The following is a 16,985-nucleotide window of genomic DNA, read 5'->3' as shown; positions in this document are numbered from 1 at the left end:
AGGGTTGGCATGTCTGCCGTGGACTCTGGTCTTTTTTTTGTCGGATTCATCTCCGAGGCGTTATACGATGAGGCGCTTGTTTGGATCGGGCGCGGTCGCTTACTACAGTAATACTCTGGCTTCCTTAGGTACCTGGTAGACGCGGCTCTCTTTCTCCTTCGACGGGAGGTTGGCAAGGCATAGTAGATGGGCAATGAGGGATCCAGGGGTACTTGGGATCAACGGTGTCATGATCCCAGGAACCAAAGTAGTCACAATAATCGAATGTTGGTTTCCTTTGTGCCATACCTATAGTATCTGAATAGGAAGCGTGTCTTTCTTTCCAAGGCAAGCCTTTCAGATCCGAGACACTCCGTTCAACAGAGGTAGCGTTGTCATGGTTCCCGACTTGGTCTGTCCTGTCATGGTCGGTCAGTGTCCAGCGTCTTCTGGGGACCGCCACTCCCTTTGGGGGTCCCTTCACCCGGATATCGTCATTGACCTCAGAAAACAAGCAGGCAATGCGCAAGGGGGGAGGAGGTGGCCATTACTAACTCTAACCGGCTCTGACTGTGCTCCTCCCAACAAGAATTGCAGGTATCACACTATCCAAAAAGGAGGAAAAAAAAAAAAGGAGAGAAGACGTTCTCCAAAAGAGTGCTCCACAACTCGCTCCACCGCCCAGCTCCACCACTCTCCACCCCACCACTCACACTTTCTTCGTCCCCATTTCTCAACGCCTCTCGCCGGCGCCGGAGCTTCTTCCGAGCTACAAGCTCATAGTTCGGTCTCGCCCGACAGACCGGTGATCAATGGGAAAGACGGCCGAGCTCGTACCCGCCAGGACAGGGGTCCGAGAAGACTAACGGGCCGAGTAGAGGAGTCGGAGTCGGGGATGGGGGTCCGGCTGTTGGGTCTGGGCCCATCGGCCGGTGGGGGTTGGGGGGGTGGGCCGTCGCGGAGATACGCAGGTAAGCAGCTGCTTTCTGTTGTGGTGGATGAGGTGTGGCGATGGCCGGTGGGCGGTGGGCGGCTTGCCGAGGTGGAATAGAAAGGGAGGTCATTGGGCGACCGACGACGTGGTTACGGTGCGCGAGACGCTTGGGGGATGTTGGGATGAGCCCGCATTCCCTCGCGTTTGGCGGGCACGCCTTTTTCGATGGACTCGCTCGGTCTTTGGTGTTGAGCAAGGCCTGGAGAGAGAGCAGACATCAGCCCCACGGGGCGAGAAGAGTCAACAGGGACTGCAAGCAACGACGCAACGACATGTATGAACGATAGAATGACACATGGAAACATAGAGAGACGCATATAGCCACATACAACAATATATAGACATGCGTGCATATATATCTCTTAGATGTCCCTATCTATTATATCGGTATATGTCTGTATACGAGCAAACGTCTCCGGTCCAGGGGCGGAGGCGAGTTACTGAGACAGTCTTCAGCATGTGCGTATGCTGCCCCTCGCATTCTCCGGGTGTCACCTAGACTAGTCAAAGACGACAAGCATAATGACACAACATTCCAAGGCCCTGATCGCTTGGACGGTGGCCATGCTTGCCTTGATCGCGAGAGCTCCATCCAGGGGCTTGGTGACCAGGCAGGCAGCCAGTAGGTAGGCAGCCGGGATCGGGAAAAGGGCCGGCGGATGGGCCATTCCAAGGAGCATCCCCGACGATGGACCGCTCCCATGGCTATCTCCCCCTTCCCGACGGTTGGGAGGGGTATGCGACGTGCCCGTTCAAATCGCCACATCCTATCCACCCCCTCTTTCGGCGTTGTGGAAGGCGGCCGGCAAGCGTTGCATTGCTCACCTCTGCCGGACGCGGAGGGAAACCGTTCCTCGCGATCCTGCGGCTCAAAGCCGCCCAGGCTCCCCTGGGTTGACCAGCCCGCCGTCAACGGCCGTTTCCAACGGTCATCATTCTCCAACGCTGCCAAGAGGCCTTCCCCGCGTCCTCGCCGCCAAGAGGATGCCCATCTAGCGCCTCTTCTACACAAGCCGAGGCAGGGACCCAAGGGAAGAAGACAAAAGGGTCAGGTAGGTGACGGGTCGGTCATGTACGCCGGAGAGACGTCATCGAGATCACACGTCCGCCCGTCGTCGGCTCATCAAGCCTAGTTATCATCATCACACGCAGCCTGGAGCCCGCCGCCTCACGCCACGTCCCCCGTTCTCTCCCATCTAGCCGGCTCAACGACGGTATCATCCGCCGCCTCTCGGGGTCCCCATCTTCCTCCGGGTCGCAGCCGAACGCCTGCGGGTAACGGTATTGTTCTCGGCCCTGGTCGTAAGACCACCTCCTCCTGTCTCCGTGGCGGCGGCAGTTGGCGCAGCGGCAGTCGTGCCGTCCTCCGCGTCGTCGCCGCCGCCGCCGCGATGAGAAGTCCCGGGAGAATGACGGCGATGGCGACTTGGCCTGAGACCGAGGCCGGGACGGGGCCGCCGAAGGAGACCGCTGCAGGCCGCCATGACGACGGAACGTTCCTCGGCAAACAGGGACACGGCCAAGGATTTTTTGCCGCTGGCACCTCGCGTTCCCCACGACCGTCGCGGTGGTTGTGGGTGAGGCTCTTGGGGGTCTCTTGGGCTGGCCGTGACCGCTCCGCGCGGCGGCGGGCTGCCTGCTGGGGCCGGGCCGGGTCGTCGGACGGCATCCGAGGCAGGCGTGACGGAAAGCTCCGAGGAGCGCGAACGAGATGGGGCCCGGTCCGGCTGGGATGCCCGGCATGGCGGTGGCTGGGCTGGGACGCCGCTGCTGGGATGGGCGTGGTTGATCGTATTCCTTGGGCTAGCCAGAGGCAAGTAGGCGCATGTGCAAGATACAAAGTTCCAACACACCGGGTCGGGCACTCTGGGTGGTCCAACGTGAGATGCGGGCAAAGAAGAAAGCTGCCCCAGAAAGAAGCAAGATCGACGAGGGCCGCTCGCCCGTGCAGCGCCGATCCCTTCTGGAACCTTTGGAATTTCTGTAGTGAAATCTACCCTCCGAGCCCATCCAAACCCCATCCGCCGCGTGCCAAATAAATTAAGAGAAAAGAAAATAGGCAACGAGGCTGAAACATTCATCAATACGGACATCATGAACTTCAGCGGGCCTGATCGAGACCCAAGCGGATAACCCGTCTCTGCGTCTCAAGGCGAGACAGGAGGGCTTCAGCAAAGCTCGCTTCCCTCCGCCACGGTTTCTCCATCCGACTCCTCAGCCCAGCCCTGCCGTCCAGGCCGGCATGGGGATTGGATGACGGGAAGCCTTGCTTCGGGCAGATCCCATGGTTATTGGTCGCCCATCCGCACTGTCAAACACCCTGGGGCAGATGGGCTGGCTGGAAAAAGGCAGACACGGGAACGGTGGAAAACAAGCAACACAAGCTTTTCATATCCGCTGGGGTGGTCGTTGTTGGCTACCTTACCACCCAGGACGAGCAATGGATCCAGCGAGAAGAACCTGTGCCTCGGTATCTCATCCAATACTCCACCACAGGATCGTTCTTGTTTTTTTTTTTTTTCTCTCTTTCTCCCCCCTTTCCCCCTTTTCTTCTTTTTGTCTTTTCTTTGTTTCTTGCCATGCGAGCTACGTGAGGTGCTGGTCTGTCTCCTTCCAGCAAGCTCGTGCCCGTCCGACCCAAACCTTGGTATTCTGCTGTAAAGATGTGTTTTTTTTGGGCCGTCTCCGCATGCCCCGAGCTGCTACAGTTCGTAGAGAGAAGAACCTTGGAAAGGATGGTGCTATTCTAGCAACCGGCATCCCCTCGTGTCTAGGGTGCGTTAACGACCTGTTTTGCTTCCCACTCTTCAAGAACGAGCCGATGAAACGGGCAGGGATGAAGGCTGCGTTAGGGGGTTGGTTTTTTTTCGATTCTGTTTGTTCGCCCGGGGCATCGGAGGGCGAGGGAACTGGGAGGATTTGATCAGACGACGGCACATGATGTCGGAGATGCAGAAGTTTCGGGAGCCAGGGTGACAGCGGAGAATGCGCCCGGCGGACGACAAACAAACAACAACAAAAAAGAAAAAAAAAAAAAAAAAAAAGAACGACGGCTTTTTCTTGGACCCGCTCGGGTTCTTTGATATCTGGGCTGGACCGGAAGATCGAGGTCATGGCCGTTGTTAGAGGATATCGCCCACGACCTACCGCCGCCGTCAGAGAGCAATACCCTGCGGGTTTCCCGCCTCTTCACAGCAACGTTACTTCCCAGCAGACGACCATGGGCTGTTGAGGTAGCCCGACCGGGACCCCCTCTGGTTCCGGGGAACCGGGCATACCCGGGCCCGAAGGCTCTCGGTGGTGCCGATGAAAATCCCTGGGGTTTCCTTGCCCACGTCGATTGGGAACTAGTTCCCGGTTTCGCAGCCGGAATGGCTCCGGGTTGACCAGCGCGGCCTGTCCTAGCTGCCCCCGGCAGGGTGAACGAGCGCAGACACGCCTGCGCATCGTCGGCCTCGCTCAACGGGATATTGGATGAGCGGATGAGGGCTTTGTTTTCGACCGATGGTGTCTTGAGAGCACGGTATCATCTGGAAGAGAGAGAGAGAGAGAAAGAAGCCGGGCAGGAGACGAGGTTTGGGCCAGGTCGAGCGTTGTTGGGGTTGGGAGATACTGCGTAGGTACAAAGACCGGTTGCGAAGCGTTCGTCATCATTGACGAAGGCCTACTGTGTACTTGCTGGACCCCCCCCCCCCCCCCCCTGAGCTCGATGTGTATGGTACATGCATACCAAGGAGGGTCGATTCCGCCACGGCGGAACCTCGCCCGAGCCCCTCTTCTGCTATACCATACACAGTAGTGAAGTACGAGGCAAGAGATTCTCCTGCAGACTTGATCCTGGACGGTCTAGGATGCGTGCAGACCCAAATCCCATCCCAAATGAAAAACACATGGTGCAGATTCCGCAGTTACGTTGTCGTTACCTCCTGGGCGTTCACGGTCTCGACCTCCTGCCAGGTACCTAGTCCAACGTGTCCGTCCAACTGCCATGTCCCGTGCGCGGGCCCGCGTTGCATCAATGTGCCGCAGAATCCTGGCAGGTTCCGAGTCGCTAAGGCCCTCGCTCGCATGGCGATGGCTTCTCAAGCCCAATGTCCTACCGTGTGCGTGAGCCCGTCTGGATCTTGTCTCTCGCGGTTCCCACGTCCCGAAACCCTCACCCGGGCGTCGATGGCAGGTGGCGGCGACGGGATGGATGATGCTGCCCTAGGCGAGCTGGTTCGCCATGGGCGCGCGGCCGTTTCCTTCCGTTCCCCTTGGGAATCCAGCGATTCCGCGCTTCCTTGTGCCATGTCCCTGTCGTTGCCGTGTGCTGCGTAGCATAAGCCGTAGTGCAAAGCGTGCCGTGGACTAGTATACCATGTACGTACGCAGCAGTTCTTGCTGCTGCATTGCTGTTTGGTTCCGCCCCTGTTTCATTCGGTCGATCCCGTCCTCCAGGCTCCCCCCCCCGAGCCCCCGAGGCTCCTGCTGCACGCGACCCACACCTGAGGAGCGATTTGCGCTGATTGGCCGCCTCGGCCATGGAGCTGTGTTGATCCGGCTTGTCGCCTTCCCAGGTTGGGTGCGCGTGCAGGAGTGGTGCGGCAGGAAGCCGCCCGCCCAGTCATTCCCGTGCCCTTGCCATGTGGCTTTTACATAACTACGTAACAAGCCGCCATGTCCAAGGTGCGTGCGCGTGCGTGTGCGTGTGCGTGCGTGTGCGCGTCTGTGTGCGCAAGAGAACCCGTGGCCGCGAATCGGGATGGCTGGTTGGCCGGCCGGACCCCGGAGCGGCGATCTCGGAACCACGTTTCATCCGGGTGCTGACTCCTGCCGTCCTGTCGCCTCGACATGCTTTCGAGTCCGTTGTTTTTTATGTGTTTGTGTGGTTTTTTTTTTTTTTTTTTTTTTGCTTTTTGCTTTTTGATGCGTGCATTGCTTGGGGGCTGGCCTGGAGCGAACCAAACTCCAAAGCGAACTGTGGCTTGAACAGGCCGATGGTTGCCTTGGCCGATGCCCTGCTGGTTCGTCCCAGGACCCTGACAAGCGCCCTTTTTTTTTTTTTTTTCATCATGACAGATCAGCAGCTACCCTGTGTAGCGTAGTTAAATGCTTCAGCCTGTCATCTAGCACTGCATATACACATGGTATACAATCGTTACGGTGCACGCCAGGTCGATCGACACCCTCGATGCTGAAAAGTCTGTGCCCCGACGTTCGCACAGGACCCTTTTGTCCCTCGGGCGTGACCACCAGCAACGGCGACGGGACGGCGAGTATGGATCGAGGCAGCGAGCGGGGGGGGGGGGGGAAGAGGGAGGGGCCGGCGCCAAGAGGAGAGCCAGAGAGCACACTTTGAACCACCACGTAAATTCGTGCGCACACTTACACCAACGAGCGGACCTGTCCCGCAATCTATTTCTCGGCATGACTTCGTGCAACAAAGGTGGCTGTCGTTTCCACGTGGCCTTCTCCACTCTGACCAATGCTTCCTTTTCCTGACTTTCCCCTTCTAGGCTCGTCCCACCCGCCCAGCTCTCGGAAACGATGCGAGTTGGCTCACGTGGCAGCAATCCCGCTTGCGAGGTACCGGTACATGCTCTCGAACCCGGACGGTGGGGGTTTTTAGCCCTTTCCAGGATCTTTAGTAACTAGTTAGTTGCCGCATGGGTTGGATGCGGCACGGAGTTTGGTTGTTCTCGCTTTCTGGTGTGCTGTGGACGCTGCATGCGCTGCAGCTCTCTCTGACGAGGATGCGAAGAGCAGGGCGCGTGATTTCAGGACCACCAAGAACAACGCAGGCATCTCACCGAAGCTGGGTGGCCGGGCAGAGACATCTGCTGCCAGCCGTTACAACCGTTGCTCAACGCAACCCAATCTCGAGCCAGCGTCGACGGCAAGATCCGAGCCTCGTGCGCCCCGCTGGTTTGTCTTTCTTGTTTCCTTTGTTCATTTCGAAGAGTCGAATAACTATGGTTCTTCCCCGAAAAGCGGCGAGGTTTTTTTCTCTTCTTTTTTTTTTTTTTTTCAGCCTCGCCTGCTGCTGTCGGTCGGTGCACTTTTGTGTTGATTGTGCTGTGGTAGACCGGTCGTCTGGTGATGACCCCATGTCCAGAACCCTGGTGTGCGATCCTCGAGTCCAATGCAGCAACTAGTTCCAAACATCCCTTGGAACTTTGGTGATGGTGCCTTGCAAGGGGTTTCCGGGGGAGGATAAGTTCGATTGCCATGTTAGGTTGCTGGGATTTTTCACTTCTCGCGGTCCCCTGCTCTTGTTGATCCCGATCTGGGCCGTAACTTTCAAGATGCTGCTGACCCTTGGTTCTGATGATGATCGTTTCCGAGCCATCCCTGCTCAGCGTGTTGGGCCTAATTTCAACAACCAGACCATGACGTACCTTTGTCCCCCGATATTGTGTAGGCACACAGCGTGCGCGTAGCCTCGCCAGAGTACCTTTAACGTAGGCTTGTCATGAGTTTGTCTGTCAGAATCGTGGCGTTTTTTTTTCTTTTTTTTTCTTTTTTTTTTTTTTTTGGCAACGAGGCTTCTCCATCCACTTGATCGGCCGCATCGCAGCTGGTTTTTGTTTTGACAAGAAAGGTTTGGCGGTTTCCATGTTTCAAGGTCAACGTTGTTTCCACATTTTATGCCGGGCTTGTGTTGATTCGATTCAACGCGATGGCCGAGTTATGCAGGCTCAAGTTTCGCAATGTTTGATGTGTTTGATGCAGTCTTACGGGCAAGTCGAGCTCCATGGTAATGTGCTATGCCAGAGATGACGGCAGTTCCGTCTCAGGAACCAATTTACCATGGCGACTCAAGAGGCCCCTCCTCCGAGGAGACAACCCAGGCCGAGGCCTGTGGTTCAACACTTTGACGGTTCCTTTGTTTCCCAACCTCACTGCATTTTCTCTCTCAGGAACTCTTTTTCTGCCGTGTTTCATTTGTAAGCCCACCAATCCACGCCCAGATCAAAGGTTGAAGTCTGCCTCGCATTAATCACGCCTTCTTACGAGTCGTAGGCCATCATCCCATCATTCTGCAACCTGACTTCTCCATTTGCTGATGATTGATTTGATTGCAAATTATTCTCGCCCATGGTACCCACACTTCAACTCAATGTCACCGTCGTGGTCGCCCGGAGGGAACCTTTGCGCACAAGAAAAAGTCGGCGACGAGCGATCCGTGGGTTTCTTTATCTTGTTGGGCTCCACAGGGGCTGAGATTGAACCCCCCCCCCTCCCCCCCATCATTCCTGACCTAATCCCGCACCTATTGGGGGGGGAGGCTTGACAAATGCCCTCTTGGGGATCCCATGGCCGGCAGAATGCGATAAGAGGGACCGGTCAACACACATCGTACGTGTAAAGGGGGGCAGTCGGGCATTAGAAGGAGAGACTAGTCAACATGGCACCCCCTCAGGCATGGCATCCCTTTACTATCACCGGCCGCCAGCGTCTAGCTTTCCTCCGGGCCGTCACGATCAGGTGTCTCTCTGCCGTCCATGGCCTGACCGAACCAGGTCCGAGCCGCAAGGCCGGGTTGCGTTCGGGACCCTCAGCGTGGGTGGGCGGCGCTAAGCGGTGTGAGAAGAAAAAGCCAAAGAGGGGGGTGGGGGCAGACAAGGAACCCCGCGCCTGAGTCAGGATGCCATGTCAGTCTGCAGGACCATGAGTGGGCCACAGGCCAGCCGTTTTTCTTCAGGCTTTTTCTCCTTTGCTGGATGGGGCTTGCGGCGCCCCAGAGTATCCACCCAAGGCTCCTTGGCTGGTTTGGCGGTAAGACGCCAATGGACGACGATGACGAAACATGGCGAAACAGAAGGTGAGGAGTGGCAGAGCGAAACCGGGCGGGACAAAGGTGTTTGGACAGTTCGGAGGCATGGCTTGCCAAGGGAAACCGGGTGTCCCTGCCCTTTCCGTGGCCACAGCCTCTGAGTAATTCTTCAATAATCATGTGCCTACCGATAGTAGCCAGGCTCTCCTGTGTACAAGTATGTATGTATGCGTATGTACGGCACATTCCATCGTGACCTTGGTCTGCCTTTCCGGGACCCCGGCAGACAAAGCACATGCAAGCACTTTGCCATGGGCCACAAGGAGCACATGGGCCAGCCGGAGGAGGCCGGGAGTTCTGCGCAGCGCCCGGAAGCACCGCGTGGCTGCAGGGGTTGCCCTTCTCGGCGAGATCCCTGCCAGCCACGCGAAAATTCGTGCCGGTGCCGAAGCGCTGACGCGAGAGAGGGGGGTTCGGAGGTTCGGGGGGCTCCAACACAGGCTGCAAACAAACATTGTTGGGCCCGTCCCCGCTTTCTGGTTTCTTCACGGGCATCCACTCATCGTCAGGAGCGGTGGTGCGTGGGTGAGCCCAGCAGCTTCGTTTCACAAAGGCAAGCTCGTAGGAGCGCCAGGTTGCTGATTTCATGCACCCAACCGTAGGGATGCAACCTGCTGGTGCCGCCGCCGCCGCAGCAGCATCAGCAGCACAGAACACGTTTCTTTCTTATGCATCTTGGGGGTCCAGGCAGGGCGATGCAACAACAACTCCAGCTTGCTGCTCGCAGCGTATCCCAAGACATACAGAGTTTTGTGTTGGGTCCTCTCGGAGCTGGAGCCTCCAGACCAGATCCATTCGCGAACGGAGCCGCCGCGTAGCAGAGCTTCCTGACCGCCTTGGCCCGTCACTTGTCGCTCATGCTCCGGCTTGTTTCGGGATTCCTCGTAGGAGGGTAGCCGAGCCACCGGTCTTGGTTCAGAAAGCGCAAGGGCCGGCAAGGAAAATTCCGTGACCTAGCAACACACCCGCAACGGCCGGCTGAAGTAATCTCTTCCACGCGGTGGCTTGTCGGGCGAGACATGGAGGGAGTGCGAAGAGACACGTGTGAGCGGAACCGAGCGATCGGAAAGGCAACCGAATTCCGTTGCATCATTCCGCCTTCCAGCACGCGCAGCGGTGCCTAAGTGTTGTCTAGAGTATTGATCTATCCTGCCACCCTCAACGCCCCAGGGGGGTTCTCTCGGACAGTAGCCTCGTATGGAGGTATAGCGTGCGTGCATGGGAGTTGCCCAAAACATTGCATTACAAGCGCTTTGCATACTCACGGGGCTGTGAGGATCAAAAGCCTTGCCTGCCCATCGCGGCCAAACCGTGGGCCCGAAGCCATGTGCCCAATTGATTTTGCTGTCGCCGCTGGGCTAAAGTCACTTGATCAAAAACCAATGTCCTCTGTCTTGCTTGCTGCAGGGTCACCCACGAGCCACTTCCATTCACACATTGGGTGGGAGAGGATCTTTCGCGCATGAACCGGGGGGAACCAGTTTCTCAACATGTGGACAGCACCAGGAAGAAGAAAAAAAGGGTTGAAAGGCACTCCCCAACAATCTCTCTTTTTTTTTTTTGCACCTACGACCACGGAGGAGTACCACGTACGGACAAAGGAAACGGGACTGTCAAGCGTGATACTACTGAGATGGTGGAACCCTCGCTGGCTTGTGCAGAGGGGTTCCCTGAGATGGGTATGTGGCGGTCTGCAGAAGCCGTGGTGACCTTGATGGAGTCTCCAATGGAGACGGCTTCCCTTTTTCTGGAAGTCCCCAGAGCACGAGCCGCTAGCCAGAAAGAGGCGACCGCTGGCATTGGTGAGGTATAATCGTCCGTTGAGCTTGTTTGTTGTTTCTGGAGAAGCGGGATGGAGCTTGGAAGACCTCGCCATGGAAGCAATGGAATGTTTTGTCGAAGCCTGGACGAACTCCAGGGGGGAAAAAGAAACAAGAGCTGGAAGGTTGGAATCGTGGAAGGGCGCCGGGCTGGCGCTGCAGGTGGCTTGGGACTCCGCTTGGGGATCCGCTTGGGCCGGGCGACCTGGAAGTACCAGTGACCTGCAGGCGACTGGTACCAAGCGGATGAGGCCCCTCCCCGCTCCCCCTGCTCCGACCCTTGTTCCTGCACCACGCATGCCCTACAGGTACCCCCGGCCCCCCCCCCCCCTTGGCACGCTTTGCCTTGGTGAGGGCTCGTCGCCGTCCTTCCATTCGCAGCCGGTCCACGACCCGGGCCCGCTCCACGTTTCGCCCGCCCCTCTACCGGGAGTCCCTCTTTTATTTGAACCGAATCCTGCTCCAGTCCCGGACCACGCCGCCCACCAAAACACCACACACGCCCCCCCTCCCCTTCCCAGTCCCATAATTATCTCCTCTCCTAACCCCCCCCCCCCTTCCCCCTTCCCCTCCCCATTTTTAACACCCCCACCGCTTGGAGTTATGTAGATGGCCGCGACGTCCAAGCCTGCTCGCTCCTCCTCGACGTTGCCTGAAGTACCCGCCAACCCGTCGCCGATCCGCGAGACCGCTCCTTCGTCCCTCTCCACCGCCACCCGGTCACCGTCGAGTCAGACTTCTTCAACCTCACCATCGGCTGCCCCTACTTCGGCGTCCTCAGCGATTTCTACGGCTACCGCAACCGCAACCGCAACCACAACCACAACCACAACCGCAGCCGCCGCCTCCGCATCTGCTGCTGCTCCTGTCGCTCGCACTCCGCCCCCATCCCCGACTTCGACCGGCCCGATCAGCAGCCATCGGTTGTCGCAACAGCACCACAACCACCACCTGAGCCACGCCTCCATCAGCTCGCAGCGCTCAAGCGGCCTCTTCGCCTTCTTTGATAGGACGCTCACGGTCCGCCCGCGCCAGTCGCAGAGTCGAACCTCCTCGTACGGACCCGACGCGTTCGTCCCCGGTGGCCAGTCCAACCCGGAGAAGGGTCCTCGCAGCGCCCGGCCCTTGTCCACCAGCTTCGCTACCGCCGTGCCGCCCGCTGCGGGGTCGACCATCGGAGAGGGCAGCCCGCAGACTCCCACGACCGCTTCTCCCCTCCCCGGCGATCCTCCGTCTCAGCCTTACAGCGAGACGGATCCGTCCCAGCCTGAACCGACCCGTCTCCCCCGCTACAACAACAAGATGCATCAAACATCATCGCGGCTCCTCCGCATGACGGACGATGACCGTCCGTACACCAAGGTGAGTGAGTCGTGGTTCGTCCGGGGGTTGGCGGTGGGGTACACGGCGTCGTATGGTGGGAGAGGAGGGAGCAGGAAAACCTCGGCAGCGTCGCGGACTCGGTCGCTAACCATGCACCCCCACCCCCTTCTTCAGGACTTCAAGGATCTCTTCGCCACCCTGATCGTCAGCCTCCTGCCGCTCTCGGCACATCGCGTGCGGCTGACCAAGGTGGAGTACACGTTCCTGTCGGAGGATGCCATCAACAACCTCGGGTCCCTCAAGTTCTCGCAATCCAACCGCATGCCGGATCCCAAGGACCCGTCGCGGATCGTCACCACGACCACGACCACCACCTTCTCGATGGCCAAGGACATGGCCCGGTCGATCTGCCAACGATTCCTCGAGGCTCGCTTCATCGAGTCGGCCGATGGAAAGTACCAGCAGGTGTACGCCATGAAGGGCATCGTGTGGCAGCTGACCCCCAAGGGCATCGCCATTCTTGACCGCTTCTGCTCGCGCAACGGCATCCAGCACAAGCAGGTGGGCGAGCTGGTCAGCATGGCGCTTCCGCACCTGGTGATCCTGGAGCGGGACAGCCAGACGGATAAGCTGCTGACGGACCGCGGCACCATCGAGGTCATCTTCCGGCGGTTCATCGGCACCAACGGCTACAACGTCAAGCCGAGCGTGGGCGCGGCCGACTCGGAATCCCTTAGCGACTACCGCGATGGGCTCACGGGCGTCAAGATGGCCGCCGAGCGCAAGATCGCCGGCAAGACGTACAAGGATACGTTCACGGGCCGCGCCGCGGCCGACTGGCTGCTCGACTGCGCCACGACGGTGGACCGCCGCGAGACGTACGAGATCGCCTCGCTCTTTGTCGAGTACGAGCTTATGGAGGCGGTCCAGCAGGACCGCACCTACATGCAGCAGTACCCGGCCAGCAACCTGTTCCAGCCCACCAAGCATGCCATTTACCAGCTCACCGCCAAGGGCCGCGACCTCGTCAACGGTTCCCTGACGCGCGGCCGCGCCTCGGAGAGCGAGGGCGCCCTCGCCTCGAACCGCTCCGGCGGCATTCCGCGCGACTCCAACACGCAGCGTCTCGACAGGATCCTCAACGACCCGGCGCTGCGCCTGCTCTTCCGCGAGAACCTGCGCGACACGCACTGCGAGGAGAACCTGTCCTTCTACCTCGACGTCGACGAGTTCGTCCGCCACTGCCGCCAGGCCATCCGCACCGCGCAAAAGAGCCCCTCCAACGCCTCCTCGCTCGACGCCATCAAGGAGATCATGGCCCAGGCCTACAGCATCTACAATGCCTTCCTCGCCCCCGGATCCCCTTGCGAGCTCAACATTGATCATCAGCTACGCAACAACCTGGCGACCCGCATGACAAAGGCCGTCGGCCAGGACGTGGCCATGATTGATACGCTCCAGGAGGTGACGTCCCTCTTTGAGGACGCCCAGAACGCCGTGTTTAAGCTCATGGCTAGCGTAAGCTTCCCCATCCTCTCTCGTCTTTTCACCCGTTCCTCGTCGCCCTCCCCGCACAAGGGATTTTCTAACGCATCTCGCCTTCCAGGACTCGGTGCCCAAGTTCCTGCGCAACCCCAAGTATGAGGGGACGCTCAAGGGCTACGACTTTGACGCGAACCACACGAGCAGCTCGCAGTCTCGCGCCCCCGAGCGTAGCCAGAGCCGGTCAAACCGCAAGTGAACATTTTCGTCTCCGAGCACATGGTATCCTTGGTTGATACCCCTCGGCTTGCGTAGAAAAAAAAAAAAGAAAAGGATCCCTCCCCATCCTTTTCTTTTTTTTTTTTTTTTGCCAGCTGGCTCGTTCAGTCATGGATGCAGCAACGGCAGCGTCATCTCCTTTGCTTGTCTTGCTGGTTCCGGCATCATCGGGTTGGCGCGCTTTGCTCTCTTACATTCCTCGTTTTGCCTTTTTTTTTTTTTTTTTTCCTGTTTTCGCGTTTGTTGCATGCATGCATGAAGAGTGAGCCTGGCACGAGCCACGAGTCTCTCCTTCTCTGGTTTCTGTTTATAATTCCCCTCGCGTTATCTTTCGTTCCTTTGCCGTTTCTTTGTTTTTTATCGTTTTACTGTGTCACTACTACTGATAAACCGGCGTTAACGGCGGAGGCGACGGTGGCATAGATGGGAGAGAGCAACATCATTCGGCATACACATGGCAGCCATTTTCTTTTGTCTCTTCTCCTTTGTTTTTCCCCCCTCTCGTCTTCAGAGACGGCTGTGGTGGTTGGGGTAAGACGATGGCGCGTAACCGGGGGTTATCATGTACAGGTTAAGATGGGAGGGAAAGGAGGGGGGGAATGGAAAGGGGGGCGGGAAGAAAGGGAAAGGGGGCCTGGCGAGGCCTGGAGCCGGAGCCGCGAGCACACACAAGTCTAACTCTTAACTACCTACTGGGTTTTTGGGGATGGCTGGACGTTGATGTTGGACGTGCCTGATGTGCTGGGTGATGCGTCAAGGGAAGAAGAGAAGGAAAAGGGAACATTGGGGGAAAGGAAATGAGAGAAGCTTGTAACGATGCGAAGTAGACAAAGAGAGGAAACGCCATTGCATGCTCGATGCGGCGCTCGCCGGTGAATACGTTTTAGGCAAGGAGAAAGCAAATAACATCATCAACATGATCATCAATCCTCTTTTCCTTTGTATCATCATGATCGACCGGGTCACTGAGAAACCCTGGCGCGTGTCACAGGGCTGAACAGAGCATCCATGCTGAAGCGTCTCGTTATAGATTGGGTATCCAAGGGGACCACCACGTCCCCCCTTTCCTTCAGCTCGTTGTAGACACCAAGTCCCGGTTGGCAAACCGGAGGACCAAAAAAAAGGCCCGTGGTAGTAGCGTATACATAGGTATATGCAAGTGTATGCATGTATGTATGTATGTATGTATGTGTGTGTGTGAGAGAGAGAGAGAGAGAGAGAGAGTCTATGTGTGTGTCCGTGTATATGTCCGACATCCAACCAAGGTCGCTTGCCTCGTTGTCAGACAGCCATGTTCCATCAGGGCGTGATCTATGGGTAGATAGATAGATGGATAGATATCCTTTTGGATATCACCCACCCAGCTCTCTCATGATTCGGATGCGAGAGAAAACAACCCGGGGGAGGGGGGGGTGGAGGGGGGCTTGCAAGGTCAGGCAGCCAGACCTCCGGCTCCGGCTCGGACTCTTCCCTATCCCCCCCCCCCCCGCCCCTGGCGCCCACCTTACATGCTGCCTGCGAAATACTACTACCTACCTACTCTAAGGTACTGTGCCGAGAATCAAAACGCCCAACGCCAGGTCATGCTCACCCTAGAAAATACAAACCACCCTGGGTAGAGGGAGGGATCCAACCCAAGCAAGAATCAGAATCCGCAGCACGCCATTGTGTGGTTCCCCTGCGATTCCCTTCAAATGGCTGTGGGCGCCGCATCCTTCCTCCAACCCTTGGCCCGCATGCTCTCCTCGATCGCCTTCCAGATGGCCTCCACCACCTCCCGGTCCCTCCACCGGCTTGTCTCGGCCCCCGGCTGGCCCGGGTCCCGCCACTTATCCACGGCGCACGCCAGGACGCGGTGGCCAAACGACCGGACCGTCTCGGGCGGCTCCTCGCCGCGCCACCCCAGGTAGACGCCGAGGACGTGCTTAAAGAGCTCGGCGGGCTGGCTCCAGCGGTAGTTTTTGAACTGCCAGGCTTGGCCCGTCGTGAAGACGGCCACGACGCGGTTCCAGTACTCGGGCTTGAACTGCTCGGGCCCTTCGACGAGGATGAAGCGCGTCGGGCGGGCCGGGTCGATGCCCTTGAGGAGGCGCGACACGTGCAGCATGGACGGGGTGGTGCTGGCGGTGGCGCCCGCGAGGCCGTAGTCGGGCGGCTGGTAGCGGCCGCCCTCGAGGAAGGCCTTGGCGTTGGCCATGCGGAGGAGGGAGGACGCCGAGGGGGAGAGAAGGATGATGGGGTCGGGCCGGCGCGCGGGCTTCTGGTTAAGGGCCAACGCGGGGCCGGGGCCGCCCGCCGTGAGTTGCTGGGCGCTTCGGCTGCCGCTGCCGGGCTTGCGCGTGATGAAGGGTGCGGCGAGCTTGCGGACGTGGGAGAAGTCCTGTGGTGGTGGCGGTGGTCGTCATTATCGTGAGGTTAGCGTCGGGGGGAAAAGCCCATTCCAAGAGAGAGAGAGAGAGAGAGAAAGAGCCAGGGGAGAGCGTACGGTTGGTTTCACACCCCTGAGCACCGAGTTCCGGTCACCCATCCGCCGCTCGCCGCTGTAGATATGGGCCAGGCGCGGGTCGAGGGTGCCTTTCCCCGAGCGCGCAGCGGCGGCGGCGGCCGACTTGAGCGAGGCGCCCGGGGCGGCGGCGGCGGCGGCCTCGGCGGCGTCGTCCTTGGCGCCGGGAAGCGGCTTGATGAACTCGCCCTCCTCCTGGGCGCCCTCCAAGTAGGTAAAGAGCACGAGGCGCTCGACAAAGGCCAGCGAGTGGACGGTGGCCGAGCCGGCCAGGTCTTCGTTGAGCTTCGCCGCGGCGGCGTTGTACTCGGGGATGGCATGGTCGCGGTTCAGCCAGGCGAAGTAGATGGAGCGCAGGTTCTGGACCGTCTCGTTGGCCGAGGTGAAACGGGTTGGGGTATCGAGAGGGACGGCGACCCGTTTCGGGTGGGTGAAGACGAGGTGGGTGGCCTTGGAGAGGGCCACGTCTTCGCTGCCGTCGGGCGATGCGGTGGTCAGGATCTTGGCGCCGGCGGCGATGGATTGCCGCAGGAGCAGCAGAGGGTCGTCGCTGGCGGCCATGGTGAGAAGTCGCCTCAGAGGAGTCGCCCGGGGAGGAGATTGGCGAGGCGCCGAGCCGAGGGCCAGCAGGGAGAGGCGTTGGATTGGGCTGGGTTGGGGGTGGGGTTGGATTGATCGGATGGGGCTCGATGGGATGAGGTTGAATTGGAATGGGTTGGATTCGAGACCGGGAGAAGGGGTGGAACGGGTATCGTCGCGATGTCGCGTTTGTCTCTGGCAATAATT

At 58.8% G+C, this 16,985-nt stretch overlaps 2 protein-coding genes across 2 annotated transcripts; one reads left to right on the top strand and one right to left on the bottom strand.

Annotated features, from left to right (window-relative positions):
* Positions 1–11,221: 11,221 nt before the first annotated feature.
* Positions 11,222–13,676, top strand: VTJ83DRAFT_4926 (uncharacterized protein; the record flags this gene model as incomplete). The annotated part of the gene is made up of 3 exons (XM_071011469.1): positions 11,222–11,974; positions 12,110–13,453; positions 13,542–13,676. The coding sequence occupies 3 exons, from the start codon at positions 11,222–11,224 to the stop codon at positions 13,674–13,676; spliced, it is 2,232 nt and encodes a 743-aa protein (XP_070866376.1).
* Positions 13,677–15,386: 1,710 nt separating this feature from the next.
* Positions 15,387–16,760, bottom strand: VTJ83DRAFT_4925 (uncharacterized protein; the record flags this gene model as incomplete). The annotated part of the gene is made up of 2 exons (XM_071011468.1): positions 15,387–16,076; positions 16,182–16,760. The coding sequence occupies 2 exons, from the start codon at positions 16,758–16,760 to the stop codon at positions 15,387–15,389; spliced, it is 1,269 nt and encodes a 422-aa protein (XP_070866375.1).
* Positions 16,761–16,985: the final 225 nt, after the last annotated feature.

Source organism: Remersonia thermophila, chromosome 4 (genome assembly GCF_042764415.1).
Source record: "Remersonia thermophila strain ATCC 22073 chromosome 4, whole genome shotgun sequence".
Lineage (NCBI taxonomy): Eukaryota > Fungi > Ascomycota > Sordariomycetes > Sordariales > Chaetomiaceae > Remersonia > Remersonia thermophila.
The sequence above is the reverse complement of the archived record's forward strand: the minus strand, read 5'-3'. Positions and strand labels throughout refer to the sequence as shown.